Source organism: Ailuropoda melanoleuca, chromosome 4 (assembly GCF_002007445.2).
Source record: "Ailuropoda melanoleuca isolate Jingjing chromosome 4, ASM200744v2, whole genome shotgun sequence".
Lineage (NCBI taxonomy): Eukaryota > Metazoa > Chordata > Mammalia > Carnivora > Ursidae > Ailuropoda > Ailuropoda melanoleuca.
In genome coordinates this window covers 72686002-72708699 of record NC_048221.1, presented here as the reverse complement: position 1 = coordinate 72708699, position 22698 = coordinate 72686002, and the positions used below count along the sequence as shown (strand labels likewise).

The 22698-nt window shown below is 36.7% G+C and overlaps 1 protein-coding gene across 2 annotated transcripts in view; it reads left to right on the top strand.

The window, feature by feature from the left end:
- Positions 1 to 26: 26 nt before the first annotated feature.
- The window catches only part of PIGF (phosphatidylinositol glycan anchor biosynthesis class F), a 32355-nt gene continuing 9683 nt past the window's right edge, over positions 27 to 22698 (top strand). Inside the window, exons 1-5 of one of the 2 annotated variants that reach the window (XM_002912413.4) lie at positions 27 to 121; positions 1918 to 2166; positions 3365 to 3456; positions 4904 to 5020; positions 18236 to 18344. In XM_002912413.4, the coding sequence (XP_002912459.2) occupies positions 1939 to 2166; positions 3365 to 3456; positions 4904 to 5020; positions 18236 to 18344 (546 nt within the window). In that variant the 5' untranslated portion in view covers positions 27 to 121; positions 1918 to 1938. The other variant, XM_034659083.1, reaches the window with a different exon arrangement.

Genomic DNA, 22698 nt, shown 5'->3' with positions numbered 1-22698 from the left:
CTGTGCGGTCTTGGGTCTCCGCCCCACAGGCCTGCGCCTGCGCGATGGCTAGGGCGGCGAGTCGTACCTGATGGTGGGAGGTAGTAACCCCCAGCTTCTCTTCCGCTGGCGGGAGAGTTAGGTAAGCCCAGCCGAACCCGCCCGGCACGCGAGCTTCCCGGGGGTGCAAGCAGCCCCCACCAACTGTCCATGTGACCGAGAGCGTCTGTGCCCCCAGCCCTTCCGCGCCCGCCGTCCGTCCGAGCGCCACCCTTCCGGCGTGACCCAGGGGCTGCCCTGATGGACCCGGCCCTCTTTCGGATCCGTCATTCTGTCTGTGGCCTTCCGTTTCTCCTGGTCTCCGCGCCCGTGCTCTTTGATTATGCCTTTCAGCGCGTCCCCCGCTGTTCACACTCTCCCTGGGTGAAGCTTGGGCAGAGTCCCGAGCGACCGAGTTTGGGGTGGGGCTGCAGAGACAGGTCCTGCGATTTCCGCAGAGGCTCCTGTGCGAGCCGCTCAGAAAGGCCTCTCCAGCCTCAGTACCTGCGAACCCGGGTTAGGTCAGACGGCGGAGGCCAGGGCTGTGGCAGTCGGAGGGGCGTCCTCGTGTGCTAGCCGGGGCCCACCGCAGGCTGCTTTCGCAGGACCCGCCCTCTTTCCCTCGTTCTTTCGTTCATTCAGTAAGCATTTGAGTTTGGGTACTGCTCACTGTATTAGATCCAGATCTGCTCGTGTCATTTGGGATTCTGAGAGGGGCCCAGAAAAATATCCGAAGAGGTATCTGTTGAGACAGTGTATTCTGGATGCTCCGCCCCGCCCCTCGGCCAGCAGAGGATGGGACCTGCGAGAAACTTTTCCTTTCTCCGTTCTTGCTGTTCATTTTCTTCTCAACCGCTAGTGTTTATCTTTATATCGAAGAGGCGAGGCTTTGACGTGGCTTTAGTGCTTGGGAGCTTGGGACTTTAGACATTCCTCCTAACGTGTCTTAGCCTGTTTCCTTATCAGTAGACTATTTGCCTTGGAAAATTATAGAATTATATCAGGGCCGTTAGGATAAGGCCTGGACTTGACCTTTTGTTTTTCTGTAATATTCACCACAGTGTTAAATGTGGATTGTTACTTTAATAAGGTCCTACTTAACATTAAGTATTGTACTTAACATTAATATTAACATTACTAAGTAAGTTAATCACAATACACTATGTATTGTGTTAGATAATTTATAAATAAACACATATTATACACGCAGTGTATTCTATAGAGACAAAGAGAGAAAGACTTTTTTCTCCTATTTATTCTCTACTCTTGATTGGAACTTAGCGCCTGTAACAAACATTGTCATTTTGGTATTTCTGGAGCATTGGGATCCCTTAGTTTATCATAATGTTCTTTGAACTTTCTTGATTACAGTGGCCACCATTTGAGTATTCAAGTGTGCACTTGGTGTCACTTGTCATTTGCCAGAAGATGTCAACTACTGTGATGTTAGACAAGGGTCCACAATAGTTAAAAAAAAGCCAAGAGTTTGGCCAAAGTGTATTTGTGGAGTTTCTATAATGCATGGGTTATATTTCCAACAAGAGCAAATCATTAGTCTGTGCATGTTTTTTTCACCTCTGTGATTTTGGCAAAAAAGAGAAAGAAAAAGAAAAGTAAACGAATCCCCTAATTGGTCCTAGTACATGACCCTTTTACAGAAACCAGTTACAAATATTTAAGAAATTAGTAAATGTGTCCTTTTTAGGCTCTGAGACCTTTTTGAGCCATATTAATCTACATGTACATTTATACATATGCATCTTCCCATATTCTGAAACCAATACATTGTTGTGCATAGAAAATTGACTTGTTCATGCTTGATTTTAGGCTTTGGAGCATTTAGACAATGGAAAAAAATCATTATCGGATATACTCTTTTCTTAATTTGTTTTTCATTAGATAGCCTCTCAAGAAAACACCATGAAAAATACTGATATCAAGAGACTACTGTATACCCATCTTTTATGCATATTTTCAATTATCCTAAGCATCTTCATTCCATCATTCTTCTTGGAGAACTTCTCAATATTGGAAACACACTTGACATGGTTGTGCATCTGTTCTATTTTTGTAACTGCCGTCAATCTAGTATTATATTTAGTAGTGAAACCAAATGCATCCTCTAAAAGAAGTTCATTGTCATACAAGGTAAGGCTTATTTCTTGATGACTGATTTTTAGATAGAGGTAGTGTTCCTTTTAATGAAAGAATAAAGTATTAGTCAAGTACTCATGGGGTTATTTACACTGAGTAAGGAGTACCTGATATTTAAAATTTTTTTTTCAGATCAGTAGCCTATTATTGCTGGAAGGCTGCCCACAATTTTCAGTAGGTCCTTGCCACGCATCAGTTGTGGGATTAGGATGTCTTCAGTGGATATTACAGCATTGTGAACCGAGATAGTCATGTTTTAAGTCACCATTGAAGATAAATACATGACGTAGCAGTCATATCTTTAAACTTTATAAGACATTTGAGTTTATTTTTTTCAATTTCTGAGAGAAACTTAATGGGTTTTTCAGAAATTACAAAATAAGCTTGTGTGGTAGCTTTGTTTTAAACATGGCCTTCCTCGACTAAACAGTGTTAAAGTTTTCAGATATCAGAATCTATTTTCTGGAATATTCACTATCGTATAACACTTGACTATTACTTTGAATTAATAAAGTCCTCCCTTAACATTACGCAATACCGTGTGTAGCTGTCTTAGATAATTTAAAACACATTTACTGCCCTACAATTAAAAAACTCACTGTGTGTGTTATAATTAGATTTTCTTAAGCTCCAAATCAAGCAGGTCCCACATTGATTTGCAGACATGCAGGTCTTTTTTCATATGCATTATATAATCACATGAATATGATTTGGGGAATTATTTAGTATTGTGCTTTTTCGGTACAATTTTCCTGGGAATTTTGTTTTTAAATGGAAAAAAACCCCTGTAGTCCTTATTTTCTGCAAAGATTTCACGTATCACATAATAAGGACTGTGTGTTTTTTTGGTATCATAGCATTCTGTTGTTGGTAAATATTTTATAAATACTGATAAGTAACATAGCTCAATGCATACTGTAGGAACAGAAATGCGTTTTGATTCTAGTGCCGATTGGGTGGGTGGAATATGGGTGGTGATTTGTGACTTGTAGGCTGTTTTGTGGGGCTGTCTGGAGGACTGTGCGCCTGACTGTGCGCAGGAGATGGAATCTGACTTCAGGCTACCCAAAGTAAAGAATGTTCAACTGTTGCACACGTAGGAAAATGAGTTGTATTTGTAGGTAAAGGGGAAGCATTTGCTGTCCTCTAGGCATTGTCTCGAGTCTTCAAATCGTTCTCATTTCTTTTTTAGGTAACCAGGTTTTTGAAATGCTGTATCTACTTTCTTATGTCATGTTTCTTCTTTCATGTAATTTTTGTTCTATATGGAGCACCGCTCATAGAGTAAGTTTGAAATTTTTACCTTAAGGCAATTATATTTTAAAACGCTTGTTTACTAAACAAAGCACTATTTCGGTTGGTGATGAATGAAGAACCATGGTGTGTTTAATTGCCAGATCACAGACGGATACTGACATCATTGCCCTTTCTTAGTAATGATATTCTTTTAATATTACTTCACAATAAGAATAACTTAATTCATTAAATACTCCTATTACCTAGCCTTCTATTACCCCATTGCATGTGGGAGGTGGGGAAGTACATGAGAAACTATACCAATAAATGTGTGGCCCTTAGAACCTCTAAGGGAACTTACTATAATGATATATATAAATTGGTTACAATTAGCATATCAGTTGTTAGTAAATATGATTCTGAAGTGCTTGAAAGTTTTTCTTAAGAAAAGTCAATAGATTCCTGTATTTAATTATTTAATAACCTCATGTTGATAGTTTAAAGGCAAAATTTAACTCAACGCTTTTTCAAAGCTGACCAGTTTTTAAAAAAACTAAATTCATGAATATTTCTTATATAATGTTCATCATAGATTGGGGAACTTTATTTAGCAGTGACTAATGATCACAGTGAGACAAGTTGTGACACACACATATAGCTATGTATGTCATTTTATATGTATTTACACATAGTTGTATATATACACACACTAAATTAACAGGTCGTTCTTTTCAAGAGAGGAGAGAACCAGACCTTTGTAATGGGAAATGGTAGTTTCTATTAATCCGTTGTAGAGTAGAGTGAATGTCTTGAGCGGTGGTTCTAAAACCAGAAGCATCAGCATTTTATCGAAAGCAAATTCTCAGGCCTCGGAAACTCTAGGGGTGCAGCCCCCCGTCTTTAGTTTATCGCATTTTCCAAGTGGCTCCAGTATAAGCTAGAGTCGATCCAGTGGTTGCAGAAAAAGTTCCAGAGACTATTCAGGAATACAGTTAATTATCTAAAAATGGGGTTTCTTGCAGTGGAGAGTCTCATATGGATCAGAGAGGACTTAACACTTCTGAACTCTGTCATTAAAGCCAGATGTTTGGGATGCTTGGGTGGCTCAGTCAGTTGAGTGTCTCTGCCTTTGGCTCAGATCATGATCCCAGGATTCTGGGATTGAGTCCCACATTGGGCTCCTTGCTTGGCGGGGAGCCTGCTTCTCCCTCTGCCTGCCGCTCCCCCTGCTTGTGCGCTCGCACTCTCTCTCTGACAAATAAATAAAATCTTTTTTTAAAAAAAATGAAGCCAGATATTTGCTAGATTGTTTTTTATAGCTTGTATTTCAGTAGTAACATTTTTTATAATTATCGTTTTGGTAGGACTCGTGTTACCTTTCAACGAAAATTGTAAGAAAATGTTTTTATGTTAAATCTATTTATGTAACCAAGATTATATAGTGTACATGCACCTTTAATGCCTTTAAAACATTAATAAAGGTTTTTTTTTCTAGGTTGGTGTTGGAAACATTTTTATTTGCAGTTATTTTGTCCACCTTTACTACTGTACCTTGTTTGTGTTTGTTAGGACCAAACCTCAAAGCATGGCTAAGAGTTTTCAGTAGAAATGGGTAAGTGTTAATTTTAATATTTTAGTGATGTTTGAAATTTTAAAAAATTAATGTAGAATTTTTCTATTCATGGTAACTTCCTGATTATTCTATGAGTGTTTTTCAAGACCGTGTGGTTGGTTCTCAGGGATGCCTTAAGGGCCCACGGCGGTTGGGGACTGGGGATAGGGAAGGGGTTGAATACGTTAGAGGGAGACTCCAGCAGGTAGAACCATGGGTTCCTCCTTCCACTTTAGCGAGATCAGCTCTGCTTTTCTTCTGTATGGGAGGATTCCACTTCGCCTTTGGTTTGGAAAAAGGTTTCCGCTACCAAAAGAAGGCTTTGAAAACCACTCCTCAGGGATGATTTGTCACTGTGATAAAATTGCTACAGTAATACTGTTTTCATACTATAATGTAGAATTGGGGTCCAAAATCTAAAAATGTTCAGTGTAACAACTGTAACTTCTCGTTTAGCCTCTTTTGTGGTAAGACTTCTGAGTGCAAGTTTTATAGGATTTTATTTCCTTAGTAACCATATATAAATTCAGCACAGCTAAGTTAAAATTTTAGCTTCTTTGGAGGCATTGAAATGGTTCATATCAGAAATGGTTAAATGGTAAGTAAGAAAGCCGTGAGGTTATTTGGTGCCCATGATTTTGTCCTATTTATCACCCAGTAGCAAAAATTTCTTGTGTTCTTACTCTGTGCTCCATGCTGTGCAAGCTTTTTGTGGATTCTGAAGTATTAGCCATGGTTCTCTCCCTGAAAAGTTGTATAGTCAGGGGACAAGAATAAAATGAACAAACAATATGAGATTAAAATTGTGTAAATCAGATAGTAAGTGCTATTGGAACTCAGAGGGGTAGGAAACCACTGAAGAATGAGCTGGAAGGGGGAACAATCTGTAAAGGATTTGGATCAGGAGTGTGAGATTTGGTGAGATGATGGGAAAAGGAAAAGACATCCGTGTTAGGGTAATGAATGAAGCCATAGAAACTGAAGTGAAAGTGGTATTTTTGTGATTTGGAAAGGAGCAGCCCAAATAGTACAGAGGATGCATGCTGGCTAGTAGCTAGGCTCCATAAATTACTGACGTTTTCCTTTTGAAATGAATATTGTTTCCCTTCAGAACCATCTTCTGGTGTTGATAAGATCTCTAGGAAACAAAGATGTAATCATTGAAAACTCTTTCCCACATTGTTACCATAGTATCCCTATGGGGATACTATGGGGATACTAAATGTCATAGTATCCCTTTTAGCATTTTAATTTGAAATTTTTAAGCAGTGAAATATCTCTTCAGATCCTTTGGTCATTTTTGAATTGGGTTATTTGTCTTTTTTACTATTAAATTGTAAGAGTTGTTTATGTATTTTAAATACAAATCCTTTATTGTGTACATGATTTGCACATTCTTTCTTTCTGTGGGTTGTCTTTTCACTTCATTGTGTCCTTTGAAGCACAAAAGACTTTAATTTTGATGAAATCTAATTCATCAATTTTTGTCTTTTGTTGCTTGTGCATTTATTAGGGTTATATTTAAGAATCCATTGCCAAATCCAAGGTCATATTTTTTTTTTATTTTTTTTTTAATTATTTATTTATTTATTTATTTTTTTTATTTATTCGACAGAGATAGAGACAGCCAGCGAGAGAGGGAACACAAGCAGGGGGAGTGGGAGAGGAAGAAGCAGGCTCATAGCTGAAGAGCCTGATGTGGGGCGATCCCATAACGCCGGGATCACGCCCTGAGCCGAAGGCAGACGCTTAACCGCTGTGCCACCCAGGCGCCCCAAAGGTCATAAAGATTTACTCCTATGTTTTCATCCAAGAGTTTTATAATTTTAGGTTTTACATTTGGTTCTTTGGTCCATTTTGTATTAGTTTTTGTACATAGTGTAAGGTAAGGGTCTACCTTCATTCTTTTGCATGCAGCTCTCCAGTTGTCCCAGCACCTTTTGTTGAAAAGGCTACTTTCCCCCTTTGGGTGATTTTGGCACCCTTGTCAAGAATCGATCATAAATACATGATCTTTAGTTGTTTTTCCATTGACCTATATGTTTGTCCTTATGTCAATACCCCACTGTTTTGATTATTTGATAGATATTTGGGGGTTGTGCACGTTTGTGTATTCAAACACTGCTTGGTGTCAGTTTTTATGTGTTCACTTAGTGTTTCTCAGATGAAATTGCTCATATTGTTCTCTAAAAATCAAATTGGAACAAATTGCATGTTCAAAATAAGCATTATAGCAGAACTGACTATATTTATAAATTCCAAAAATTTTAAAATTGAAAAAAAATCAAATTTCAAAACTCAAGGGAAACAGAGAAATTATCCTTAATTTCTCTTAGTAACTTACCATAAATTTAATATGTATATATTTTCTGGTTCTGCTTTAACCCTATTTATACATTTAGCCTGAACTATACCTTGCAGCATGCCTATTATTTTCTGCCGGGTTAAAAAGAGCTTTTTAAAAATTTATTATAGAATTTGACTTTTGGATATTTTGAGATTTGCAGAGTTAACTTGTTGTCACCTTGTTTCTGTACCTATCAGCACTTTATCTCTTCTCAGAAGGATCTATAACAAAATAAAACTAAAAATTATAGGAGGGGGAATACCATTTTCCAGCTAGCGGACTGACAAAGGTCTATAAGTTTCATAATACACCGTGTTAAAGGTTTGGGGAATAAGTGCCAGTGGGAATATAAATTGGTTCAAGCTCTGTGAAGGGCAGTTCAGTAATATCTATAAAAATTAAAAATACCCATCTTTGACCTAGCAGTTCCACTTCTAGGATTTAATGCACTAGATATATTTTCATACCTACAAAATATTGAATGTGTAAAATTATTCATTGTAGTTTTGAAAACAGCTTAAATGGCCTTAATAAGGGGTGGATTAAGTTAAATTTAATGCAGCTAAAAAACAACAACAACAACCACCCAACCACTTCTTTATATACTGATATGCTGTTAAGTGGAAAAAAGCAAGGCAAAGAGATGTATGTAGGATGCTACCATTTATGTAAAAAGTGGGTAGGAGAGAATAGATATACCTATGTGTCTTTGGAAGAAGACATGAGAAATTTATAAAAATATCGGTTGTCTCTGGGGAGGGGGTCTGAGAAGCTAGGGGACCAGCTCAGAATACTTTGCACCAATTAACTACCCTTTGGTGTCTTTTGAAATTTAAACCATATTAATATACTAACTAGTCCAAATGAAAATTATAATGGGTTAGGTTTTGCCAATATCAAACTTATTTGGGGGTTATAGAAAGTTAGGCCTGTATCAGGAAGTTTTTAGATTTCTCTCATGCCATCTAAACTTCAGTAGACTGCAAAAATATCCTTCAAAAATTTCTAACATACAGCTAACAATAGCTCAGTTGCTAGAGGTCTATAGCTAAAAATAATCAATTTATAATATGAAACAGTTAACATTGCACAGGGCAGGGCATGAAATAGTAATATGCAAAAGTAACAACTTTTAAAGCATGTTCATGTGTCTTACAGCATTTAATTCTCATAGCAGTCTGGTGAGATACTCCTGTTTTCACTGTTCTCTAGGTGAAGATACTAGAAAGCTGACAGGTTAAGTGGTTTGCCGAAGCCCTCAAATAGCCAGTAAGCAGTAGAGCTGGGACTTGAATGCAGAACATTTGATAGGACAGAAGGTTTTGAACCTCTCTTCTCTACTTAGTGGCCAAGTGATCTTAGACAAGCTATTTAACTTCAGAGATCCTCATGTGTAATACTGTTAGAACAATACTAATATGCACTTTGTGGGGTTATTATCAGAACTGAGTGAGATAAGTGAAATCAAATAGCAAATGCCTAAGAAATATTTGTCAAATGGATTAACAAATGTCAGGGAGCATTTTTATATTTCATACTTCTAATCCTGGCTGCTGTTTGTCTTAGTACCTCTTCCTGGTTTAGGTAGCAGACCAGGGAGTGCACGGCATGGACAACCATGGAGAGGAGGAAGTTTTTCAGTTGGTTTAATGTAAAATTAATTTGAGCTTTGTCATGAGAGGGCAACTTAAGTCTTCATGTCTCCATCCTTGGCGATAGTTCAGTTTCTTCCCTAACATTTTTACCACACTTTAAGAATTTAGCATAAAAAACATGTCAGATTTTGAATGAATTAAGGGAATAGTTAATTTGATAGAGTAACTTGTTTAATGTTAGAGTGGCCTTCTTAAATATTCACTGTTAGACAAAAATATTTTTAAAATGCGAAGATCTGGTGGTTCTGCAGTGATAATATGAAATACCCACAAAAACAACTTGTATGTTGTTTCAGAATTATCCCAATATACAGTTAGCATTATTTACTTGGAGTCACAACTTTGGTTTCAGAGAATTCCATTATTATTTAGGGAGGTTATTCTAACATGAATAATACGTTTGTCTTTCTACCCAATAATTATTTACAACAGAAATGAAGGTTCTGATTTGAAGTTCTTATGCTGTAGTTCTAATTCATTAAAAGTGCATAAAATACCTCCTTGATTGAAGATTTTAAAGCTTTAAGTATTTTTATGATTTATCCTGTGTCTTAACTTTAAAATACAGAAGAGTTCTTTGTTTTGTTTTAGTATTATTGAAATATGACTAAAATGTTCAGAACAAACAGGGCATTTTTGAATTGGGCTGACATCTTGCTCAGTATGGAATCAGTATAAATGTTTTATACTACTCTATGCAAAATAAGTACTATATCCAAATTGTTAATGTATTTATTTGCATGTTTAATATTGAGTAGATGATAACCAGATGAAGACTGAGAAACATAAAAGCTTTGATCATGAGAACTGTGTAGGAATTATATCCCAAGAGTAAAGGACTAGTTCTGTAACTATTGAGATTTAATACTTAACTAAATGGCATAAATACTATTTTAACAAGACTTTTCCTTAAAGTAAATGTGAAGTTACACTAGATTAAAAAAATACAAAGGAATGCTATTTTAAAGAAACTTGAAGGTAGAAAAATAATTTGGTTTCTTAACTTCTACTAACTTCTATTTGGTATTTATTACTGGGCATACTCAATGTGTACTAGTATAATTCAGGTTGTTGTCTTGCTGTTATAATTATTGTGGGTTTTTTTTTTCTTTTGTAGACTTTCTTATAAAAGAAAGTATAATATTCCAATTACCTTAAACCTACATTTTTCATTGAAGTTTGCATTTTGATTTACCTGTTCTTTTATGCTGTTATTTGCATGTTTTAAATCATGATCTGACCACTTTTGGTGAACTGAAAAACTTCCGGTTCCTGAATTCATGGTTATCTTGCCGAGGTAAAGATAGTAAGACCTGTTTGTGTAGACAAAGACAGCAGGTATTTTTGATCATCTTTGTATGGAAATTGATTTTATATTGGAAAAAACACCCTGGACATTTAAGAGTAAAAAGATAGTGAATGACCAAAAATTTATAGATTGTAAAGAATAGATAATTTAGCCTTGATAAGGGTACAATAATTTAGTGGCAAAGAGACACTGGTTTTAATATTCGTTCAGTAGGGGAGTGAAATTCTGTAAAATATCTTTAGCCACCAGGAGCAGTTGTGTGGGGTCTCCTTTTTAGATGAAGAGCTGAATAGTTAAAAAGATCAGCTCCATTTAAAGAAGCATTGTTTTGATGACAGCCTATCTAAGCCACAGTGCCCACTGTTAGCTGCCCCAGGCACATAGGAAGCATTCAATATGGTCTGTTTATTTCAATTAATGTTTGATATGATGAAATTCAGTGGAGGCAAATAATATGGACTGTTACTTGGAGCTCATTTTCATGAAGATTGTAATATTATTTTAGTTACTTTTTAAGTTTGTCCATAGAGTGGTGAGCCATTCTGTTCTCAGGCCTCTTGACTGTGTGTATACGTTCCTTAACTATGAAAAAATTAACCCCAAACCATAGAATTCAGATGACTTTATTATGGAAACTTACAAAAAGGGAATAAACCAATGTCAGTGCTGCTATAAATTAGTTAATAGAAAAGAATTTATTTTTTATCTTGTCTATTACAAAAGAATATATATTGTAAAGACTCACATAATAGAAAAATATAGAAAATTAAAGGTCCTAGTAATCCTATCAAAGAAGCAGCTATCACTGACAGATTTTAGTCTGAGTTTGTCCATGTGTATCACATATTTGCAGTGTAAAAGCAAAAATGGTTGTACTATCACTGCTTTATAACTTACTTTTTTTTTAACTTATTGGGAACATCTTTAACTGTACATATGTATAATGTACTCCTTCTTGCATAATGTCCTTATTATATCTTCATCCTTAAGTAAGAATACTTGCGTTTACATTGGTTTGAACAATCAGGAAGCTGATTATCTGACATAGCAGAGATTGTATGATTCTAGATACAGATAGATAGTTAAGGTGTAGCTGTGCTCCTCACTGATTCTCCTGGTTCTTAGCCTCAGGCTGTTAGTGAGATGACAAAAAAGCCTATTCTTTGAGTCTCCCTAAGCTAATCACTGGGCGAGAGAATGGGATTACCATGATTTAATTAGTCTGATCGGCAGGGATGAGATGAATGTTGGACAAGCATTCCATGTGCCATGGTTCATTTAATTTCCTACTGAAGATTATTTTCAAGTTTTCAGGTTTATAAATAATATTGTTATGACATCTCTGTACCATATAATTTTATATACTTGTACAACAGTTTCTGTACACTAGATTCCTAGGGTAGAATTCCTAGATGAAAAGAAGTTGACAGAGACTGCCCAGCTAAAGTTCTGATTTGAAGAATATGAACTTAGCTAAAGTTTTGATTTGAAGAATATGAACTTACCTATCAATAGAGTGCCATTTCCCTAAATCCCAGTCAGGGCCGTGTACTTTTTATCCATTTATGAGGGCTGCTCCTTGGCAGAGCCCAGAAGGCAGACTGCTACCACCGTAGCTTCATCTGATTTCTAATGGGATGCATGCGCCCTGGTCAGAAATTTTTGAAAGTTTGATCTGTCGAACCATTTATTAAATTTCAGCAGAATATTATTGATTAAATTGCAGGGATAACATTTTCCTTACCCTGCCTCCCTGCCTCCCTTCTTTTCTTCTGCCTCAGGTTACAGAAAACTGGGTAGAAAATAACATCTAGTCCTCAAAATGCAGCTTCGAGACAGGAAAAATTGGTGCTAGTTAAGATGGGAAGACAGTTTTAAAGATAATTCCCTCATTGTATCTGAGAAAATACATAGTGTGGGCCGTCTGCCTGTGCGAAGTGTGAGCAAGATGAAAAGAAACAGCATGGCAACCCTAAAAACACATTATAGAATAATAAGAAGAAAAAGGCATGTGGAAGACAAAAGAATCCAGTCAGGAAGAAAGTACCACCCAAGGAGCAAAAACAAACTCTACACAGTTTATCATAGAGAAATGTTATTAAGAGCATAAATTCAATAAAAGCTCAAAGATAAGATGATGAAAAAAAATGAGGTAGAGAAGGAGATTGCAGAATTAATGAAATAAAATGAGAATCCAAACCACACCACCATAGGTCATAAATTAGAAACACAGACCAGTTAGGAAATCAAGTTCTAGCTTGGAAGAAAGGTTTGAGCCAATTAGAATGAATGAGAGGTAGGGCAGAGTAAAGCAGTTAGAAAAGAAATGATAAATGCAGAGAACAAAGGAGGTGAGCTTAAGACCAGCTGGTGTCCCTAAAATAACAAAACCAGAAAGTAATTCAAAATATGATGGAAAACAGTTTCCCCCAATGAAGGAATCGTGCAGTTTGCACATTAAGGGGTCTCGCTACATTAAAAAAGTAGTTGCACAGAGCGCCTGAGTGGCTCAGTCGTTAAGCATCTGCCTTGGGCTCAGGGCGTGATATCGGCATTCTGGGATCGAGCCCCACATCAGGCTCCTCCGCTGGGAGCCTGCTTCTTCCTCTCCCACTCCCCCTGCTTGTGTTCCCTCTCTCGCTGGCTGTCTCTATCTCTGTCGAATAAATAAATAAAATCTTAAAAAAAAAAAAAGTAGTTGCAAATTAGGGTTACAGCGAACAGAATATAAACACTATAAAGATAATATAAGCAATTGAAGTTATACAGCAGGGGAAGGGAAGGTGAGTAAATACAACTGTACCCTCAGATACTCTGGCTGTCCCCAGATCCTGTTTGGTACAGTCTCTTCAGGGAATAAGGATTAAATGAAATTCTGTGTATTAAATGATGAATCCTCACCTTCTGCCTAGTCCTCTTCGTTCACTTGTCCCAGAATAGTGACAGCCAGGCTTATACCATCTAGGCAGGGTATAGAAATATTTCTTGCAGGGAAAAAAATGGCACAAAAGAAAAACCTACAGATACCGACTTTTGGGGGTTTTCTAAAAGGCAGGGTTCCTCTTCACTCCCTGGTTCGGTGAAGCCCACCATGTGCGTCGTGCTGCTCATGCACGGTGAACATCTGGTCATCTGTGTAGTGTGTCACTTTTTCGTTGGTTTTTTAAAACATACCTTTATTGAAATATAACTTCATACCCTAAAACCCACCATTTCAAGTGTACAATTCAGTGGTTTTTAAGTATAGACACAACTTTGTAACCATCACCACAATCTAATTTTAGAACATCTTACCATGCCGAAAAGAAACTCTGCCCATTAACAGTCCCCCTGCTACCCACTCTTGCACACCCCCTCATCCCCTTCCCAGGCAACCACTAAAATACTTGCTGTCTCCCTAGATTTGCCTGTTCTGAACATTTCATATGAAGTATTTTACTTTTAAGTAGAATGAGAAATGAACAGTCACTGGGCCTTTCAGGAACACCTCTAAAGTGAAACACAGAAATAAAACAAACAAAAAAAAACCTCAGTGGAAACAAAGGCAATATAAAAATCAGAAGATAACTTTAAAAAATTTCTGTTGTTTTATATCCATAAAACACGAACAGGAGACAGTCAAAAGGAATGTTCAGAGAACAAGAAAGCTCTTGGAAATTAAGAAAAAATGAGAGAAAAAAACTCAACAGAGGTAGAGACAAAGTTGAAAAGCTCCCTTAGTCAAACAGAAAAGGCAAAAGTATGGAAAATGGGTTAAAAGGGTAAAAAAATCAGAGGGTTAATTCCAAATGGTAGTATTCCCAGCAAAAGAGTAAGAAAAAGAAAATCTTAAGGGATCTGGAGAGAAAAAACAAGTCTTTATAAGTCTTTAAAAAGAAAATGCCAAGAACCAAAGACTAGATTGTAGGTTAAGAAGACCCATGGATTTCCAGCGTCATGGCTGAAAAGACACCCACTTCAAGACAAAGGATTTTGAAATTTTAGATAACCAAGAGTAAAGAGAAGATTCCAAAGGCCACCAGAGAGGGCAGTGGTGAGGGGAGCATCTTACCTAGAGAGGACTGGGAGTCAATATCTGAACTTCTCAGGTGGGAAACAGAAAATGGAGCAATGCCTTCAAAATTCTGAGGCAAAATGATTTCCAACAGTTACAGTAAAGTCCTTTTCAGACTTCAAACAATCTTTAAAATCTCTTTTACCCTTTCTCAGTAATCTACTGAAGGAGGTACTTTAAAAAAAAGAAAAGAAAAAAAAGAAAAGAGAAGGAAGGAAGGAAGAAAAAGTATGAGAAAGTCTTGGAATCCAGGAAGCAGGAGACCCAAAATCATTGTGAGAGGCAAAGGGAATTCCCGGGATGATGGTATAGGGAACTTGCAGGACAGCAGCTGTGCTGCCTCAGGCTTAGAAAGCAACCAGTCCAGCTTGGAGCAGGTGAGGTGCCTTCAAAAAGAAAGACAGAAGGAGAACAGAGAGCGCAAACAAGTATTTAGAGGTGATATTCAGTTTCTTTGCAATATTTAAGGATGGTTTAGTGACAGGTACATAAGGAAATGGAGGATAAAATGAGGCAGTTCTTAACATCCAAAGAACATGAAAAATTTACTATAAGAGGAAATGTGACTGTGGTTTACTGTGTGGTTCAGCTGAGATGAACATTTTCATAATCATAATGGTGTAGATACCGTGCTATTGATTCAGCCGAGAGGAGAGAATGGTGAGTCAGAGAGAAATGAGTGTGTGGCGATGGGAGACTTGTGGGAAAAGGGTACTAAGTCCTCTTCTTCCAGTGTAGAAAGCAGAGAGTAACTACATCTTGAAAAGTCTATACCTAATGTATGCTCTTTAAATTTTGAGGTATATAGAAGAAACTGAAGAGCTTTCAGTGTCTGCCTTGGGAGCAGAAATTGGAAGTGGAGAGGGTTGCAGGGAGGGATCGGTAGTAGGCATCATCCTCTAATTGTGATCTGGGACCTTGAATGTATTGATATATATTATGATTTTGATGAATATTATATTTTAATTTTATAAAGATAGGCTGCAGAGGTTTTCTGTTTTTAAAACTAGATCCTAGTTCCATTTTTTTCTGTATTTATTATGTTTAAGATCGTAAACCCCTTTGGATACATCAAACAAAATAGAGGACAACCTCTTGCGGAGTTTGCACATTTTGTAACCGATGGCCTCGGTGTGCTATAAAAATGAAAAATGTGCAGACATGGATCTTGCCCCTTAGCCCAGGGAACTTGGAGCTGAGAGGTTAGATAAGCCATGTACATAACCATTGTTGAAACAGAGCTCTGATCATATCTGCCTTGATTTCAAACCTTCAGTGGCTTCCTTAGTGTGACTTCAGGTTTTTCTAAAATCCTAACCTTAAATCTACCGCAATGAGATACTGCTTCACACCCACTAAGATGCTGTGATCAGTAGTAACAAGTATCAGCAAGGATGGAGAAATTGGAATTGTCACACATGTGAGTGGCAATGTGAGATGGCTCAGCTGCTTTGGAAAACAGTCTGGCAGTTCCTTTAAAAGGTTAAACGTAGTTATCACAGGACCCAGCAATTCCATTTCTTACTATATCCCCAAGGAAATGGAGAACGTATGTCCACACAAAGCTTGTACATGACTGTTTAGAGTTGCATTATGCACAGTAGCCAAAAAGTCAAAACAACTCTAACGTCCCAGGAACTGATGCATGGGAAAAATACATGTGATACATCCATACACAAAATATTGTTTGACGATAAAAAAAGAAGTATGCTATAAAATGGATGGATCTTGAAAACATTGCACTAAGGGAAAGAAGCCAGTCACAAAAGACCAAACACACATTGTATGATTCCACATATATGAAATGTTTGGAATACGCTGATCCATAGAGACAGAAAGTAGATTAGTGGTTGCCCAGGGCTGGAGGGAAGAGGAAATGGGGAGTGACTGCTAACAGGAAAAAGGGTGTCATTTTGGGATGAAGTTTGCACAACTCTAAATGTACTAAGAAACATTGGGTTGTGCCCTTTAAATGAGTGAATTGTATGACTGGGAAAGGGTTATCTGGGGTTTTCGCTGTCCTCAACAAAGGTGTTATTTTTAAAAATCCTAACTCTAACCTACTTTTCCAGCCTTATTTCCCATTCTTCCTTTCGGCCTCAACCAATTTTACTTGCATTCCTTCTACCCACAGTGCGGGTCTTTCTCCAGTTCATCAAGCCCAGGTGCCACCCATTCTTCCGGTTCTGGCGGAACTTCCTCATCCATAAAATGGAAGAAGTAAACCCCTCCCAGCAGAAAGTAAACTTTGCTTTCAACCTCTCCCAGACTTTATGTCTCTAGATACATCACTTTATGTATTGCAACATATAGGAGTTATGTGTTAAATGAAAACTAGCCAACATTTGACAGCCACAGATAGTCAAAAATTAACCCTAGAAAATCCTTTAAATTGCCTGAACAGTGTAGTTACCTCTTTACATTACCCAGTTTTTTTCCCTCCAAGATTAGGACAGATCTCTGTCTTGTTGAATGCTAGCTAAAGAAATTGACTTGCATTTTTAATTGTTATATAAAATAAAAAAACAATAGCGGTTGCCTAGAAAATAAAACGAATTTGGATCTATGGGGATTGGCTCTAACCTTCTTCCAGTCCCGATTTTTAAAAAATTTTTTATTATGATATGTTAGTCACCATACAGTACATCCTTAGTTTTTGATGTAGTGTTACATAATTCATTGTTCGCGTATAACACCCAGTGCTCCATGCAATGTTAACTGCCCTCCTTACTACCCATCACTGGCCTATCCCAATCCCCCCCCCCACTTAAACCCTCAGTTTGTTTCCCAGAGTCCATAGTCTCTCGTGGTTCCTGAACCAGTCCCGATTTTCAATCGATTTCAAGAGCTACAGCTCTTGTCTTGTGTAGGGTGGGGGAGGGGCAATAATGAGAGGGACCAGTGACGGAGGGATTGGCTTATGAACTGACTTGTCATTTGGGGCTACTTTAATTTAGTGTATATTTTGTGTGTATGGCCTGTTTCTAATGAAAGAAATCCTCTAACAAAACAGATATCTTCAGTTATTCCCACACCGGCTGGAAGAAACTGCTTTTCATAAATTTTATAATAAGTCAACCTTGCATTTTAAACAACTGAATATTTGGAATCCTACTTCTTTGTGGTGGGGTTTTAGCAGACTCACGCTGCACACGGCTGTGTGGTCACACTCTGAGCGGCAGGCTGAAAGCAAGATCTACTCAGAGAATGGCAGAATTATGTCTTTTCACCTTTATGCTCTAAGATATACACTTAATAAATAAGAATGGTAGGAGAAATTGCCGTATCTTTTGAAATCTTTTGTTCTTGTTCTCTACTCCTCACCCACCAAATAAATAGAGTTGATTTGTTTAAATGAAATGTGCCATAGGAAGGGCTAGTTGAATAAGTGATGGTCCCTTCCATGCAGTAGAATACTAGTATAGCTGTTAACAAGGCAAAACTGGGTTTATAACATGATGCATTTGAGTTTTGATAAAGGATATATACGTCTATGCATATATCATTCCAAACATATTTGTACATGCATAAAATATTTCTGGAAGGATATGTACTCTGTTGGTAATAGCAGCTGCTGCTGGGGAGAGGAACCAGAGTTGATAAGGGTGGGAGGAAGACTTAGCTTTCATTGCAAATGCTCTTTCCAGTTGTTTGACACATATTACCTGTCCAACTGACAAACACTTACATCATCTTACTAATTAGTTGTTAATAGTTCAGGATAAATATATGTCAATTCGAGATGGTTGTTAAATGAACAGAACATATATGTGTAGTGTTGTTGGCACTATGTGATTCTCTGGCAGCTGAGATAGATACCACTGGTGATTTCCGTATTTGTGTTTTACAGAGTTACATCCATTTGGGAGAACAGTCTTCAGATCACTACAATTTCTAGCTTTATAGGAACGTGGCTCGGAGCCTTTCCTATTCCACTCGATTGGGAGAGACCATGGCAGGTTGGTTTCAGCTGCTTAAAGTAACAAAATAAATGGACAGTGGTGGTAAAACCGATGAAGCTAACCAGTGTGTCTGTATAAATTGTGTTGTTGTTCGGTTAAGTAGGGATTCCAGTTCCTTCTGTCACCGTAACCTAGGTGATTTCTTATTGGCCCCAGGGCCTATAGGCATCCGGATCAGCCCGGTTCTGTCTTCCTGGCACTGTTTTCTACATGTATAGGTGAATAAATATGCTTAGTTTGTGAATATTTATAGGAGTCTTTAAAAAATAGGATAGAAGTTGCAGGAATTTCCTGTTTTCAACTTTGATACTCATTGCCTTTGTGGTCTTAGATTCATATCTTTGTAATTTGATTTATGGCCAAGTTGAATGTTGATTTTGAAATATTTTTTAAAAGCATATAGTAAAGTCAGTTTTGAAATAGTGTTATGTGATATTGGAGGAAGCTCATGAACATCAGGTTTTTTGTTTCCAATCACAATTGGATATAGCTAATAAGCTAGGTAAAGCACAATGAGGTAAGTGTTCTTTTTATTCCCACTTTACGGATGAGGAAACTGATTCCTAGAGGATATATAATATATCCAAGGTCACTGAGCTAGATGAATATATCTCTGTCTTCATTTTTAGTGGCTTCTGTAGAATGCTGTTATATAGTTACCCCCAAATTTATTTAACAGATTCACTACTGATCATTTAGGTTATTGCCAGTATTTCACTATTACAGGTGGTGCTGGGGTAAACACCTTTGAATCTATATTTTCATGCGTTTTCCAATGATTTTCTCAAGGTAATTTCTCCCAAATGGAATTGTAGTATTAAAAACTAAATATACTTTCTTTTTTCAACACAAAGAGAATAGTATTTATAGTATGTATTTATTTAGAAAATTTAAGCAATAATAATAATTAAAGAGAAGAAAATAAAAATTATCAAGTATCTAACCACCCAGAGGCAACCCTCATTTCATTTGTATTTTGGTGATAATTTGTACAGTTCTTTTTCTCTGTGTGTATAACTATAATATATGTGTCATTTTTTTTTTAAACCACCCTGTCCACAGTCATCCTTGATACTGCCTTCCCCTTAACAGCTCAGGTCAAACTGGTCACTGGCCTTTTTGATTTTAATTAATTAATTAATTAATTCATTATTTAAACATCCCTTGGATCTGTCTTCTCTCCATTTACATTTAATTCTCTAACTTGTACAAGTGTCTCTCATCTCGTTTATGTCCTCCCTACTAACCACTCTTTACATAGCAAAATACACACCTGATCCTGTCATTTCTCCTGCTGAAAATCTTCCAGAGGCTTCCTCACTGCTTTAAGCCGGAGTCCTCTGGCATAACTTATAAGGGCCTCTGTGATCTTGTTTCTAGTTAGATGTGTAGGACATGTTATTCAGATCCCAGCTCTTCTATTTACTATGTGATTTGAACAAGTTAACTGTAAAATGAAGGTAGTAGTAGTTGTGAGGATTAAATGAGATCATTTGTAAGAAATGGTAGCTATTATCTTAAATTATAATTGCCATTCTTATTTACGTTATAAGACTTATAAATTGTGTTGTTGTCTTTGGAAAATAATGCTATCATTTCCTTAAATTCTTAAAGTAGAATTGCTGGATATGCATTTTTTAAATCATTTTAATTTTTTTTCATCACGATCAGTATACTCTTTAATCCCCATCCCCTATTTCCCTGATCCCCCCAGCTCCCTCCCCTATGGTAACTATCAGTTTGTTCTCTGTAGTTAAGAGTCTGTTTCTTGGTTTGTCTTTCTTTTTTTCTCCTTTTTTGTTTTGTTTCTTAAATTCCACATCTGAGTGAAATCATATGGTATTTGTCTTTCTCTGACTTATTTCACTCAGGATTATACTCTCTAGCTCTATCCATGTTGTTGCAGCTGACAAGATTTCATTCTTTTTTATGACTGAATAATATTCCATTGTAGCTGAATACCGCTTCTTCTTAATCTGTTCATCTGTTGATGGGCACTTGAGCTGCTTCCATAATGCAGCTGTTGTAAATAATGCAGCTATAAACATAGGGGTGCATGTATCCCTTTGAATTAGTGTTTTTGTATTTTTGGATGAATACCCAGTAGTGTGATTCCTGGATCATAGGGTAGTGCTATTTTAATTTTAATTTTAATTTTAAAATTAAATTTAATTTTAAACTCCATACTATTTTCCATTGGCTGCACCAGTTTGCATTCCCACCCACACTGCACAAGGGCACCTTTTTCTCCACATCCTCGCTGACCCCTGTTATTTCCTGTGTTGTTGATTTTAGCTATTGTGACAGGTGTGAGGTGATATCTCACCTCGGTTGAGCTTCGGTTTGCATTTCCTGATGACGAGTGATGTATGTGTGTCATTTTTAATCTTTTTTTTCCCATCAGCAGTATGTCATGGAGCTCATTCCTTGTCAGTGAAAATTTACATATAAGTAATGTTCCATTATTTGAGTAAAATCATATATCAGTTTCTTATCAGTGAACACTTAGGTTGTTTATAGTTTCACAATTATTGATTTATTGTTATTAACTATGGTGATTTTCATTTTTAAACGTACATCTTTGCATATTTGTCCAGTTTTCTCTAGTATAATTCCTAGATGATAGCTGGGTTAAATCTTTGATATGTATCTCAATTTTCAAAGGTTTTTAAGGAATTTGGATTATATGTCTTATACCTAAATGCCTACTTTTAAGTCCACTCTTTGTTCTGTTAGATGTCATGTCTCCTTAGACAAGTTGTTCTTTGACATTCAGTAAGTCTGGTGGGTTTGCCTTTCCCTGTAATTTGCATCTGTTGCATATTATAGAAATCCCTGGAGGTTTGGGGTATCACTGATACCCTTCTCAAGGTTTTAGTACTGATAAAGTTATCTTTTATACTGGGAGATGGAGATCTGTTTGTACTCAAGTTACTATCTTACGGAACTTAATTTCATTCAATAGTGTCAATGATTTCTAAATTGGAGCAAGATAATCAGAATCATTAGAAAGTATATATAGAAAATTGTGTTTTAACCTGCATTAGATTCATTACTTTCAGATACATGCAATTAAGTCTAAATACAAAGTATTGGTACATAAAGCACCATGGGCTACGGCTTTAGTGAGTTGGTAAGGTAATGTATGATTAACATGTCAGTTTGCGTATAGATGGAATATTTTAGAGTGTAAATGATATTTTACACTTGGCTAAATGATAAGTTTATAAGACTATGTAGAAGTAGAAACTGAATTATGGGGAGTAGATGTGCCCAAATCTGGGTTTAGGTTTGCATAGAAAATATGTGTTAATGTGTAAATGATTTATAGTCCATTTATCTATTTTGGATTGTTCAGGCTTTTAGCTACTGACTTGTATTTTTCTGCCTCAGTGCTTGTTTACAGTAGGAAGTAAGCTGGATCCGAATTGATGGGTTCACTTTTTTAAATTAATGTGAAGTTTCCATTTGAATTACTGACTTTTTAAAAAAGATTTTCTAGCTAGCTAATTTATGTAACAGATGTTGGTCTTCATTAAGAATGTTTGATTCGACTGGACTATTACTGGTGCTTTAATTGTTTTTACCGTTGGGTTGTTTTCAGAGTGTTCCTAGTTGATGACCTCCTTATTCACTATTATCTTTTAAAAATTAGGATACATGCTGTTGGTGGCACGAGAGAACTAATGTACAGTAAATCATCTTTATTCATATAATAACCTGCCCCCTCTCTTTCAGCAGTTACTTACTGATAAACTAGGGGAATGATGAGGCTTCAGTGTTTTCTTTTACTTTTTAATTTCAGTGAACAAGGTGTTTTGTTTTTCTCTGTTCTTCATAAGTAACTACCTAGACTCAGTACTCAGTGTGGTTCACGGTACTGACAGAATCTGCCAGAGTAGCAATAAAGCTGAGAAAGGAATATGGCATTACCTCAAAATGGAAATTTTTCTAGACCAAAATTTCATGAGAAGAGACTACTGTATACACTTAATATTATCTAAAATATAACATGTATAAAGAAGAGATTTTAGTTCTCTGTTCCTTGTAGCCCAATACAGGTACGATATGTTTATGATAAAGCAAGCTTTTCTGGATTGTGATCTGGTTTTATTTATATTCTAGTCAGAGAAACAAGAGTATCCAGTTAAGCAAGGATTTCTTCTTAAAAACACACACACACACACAAACAACCCCACAAACACTTTTACATGTGTTAGTTCAGTTTTCTCTGCTTGAACTCAAATCTGACTTTGTTTAAAGTTCCAGAGGCCAAACATAAACTTATAATGACGTGAGTTCTGTATTAAGCAGTTTCAAGCTTATTTATATTTTTTATATCATTTCATCC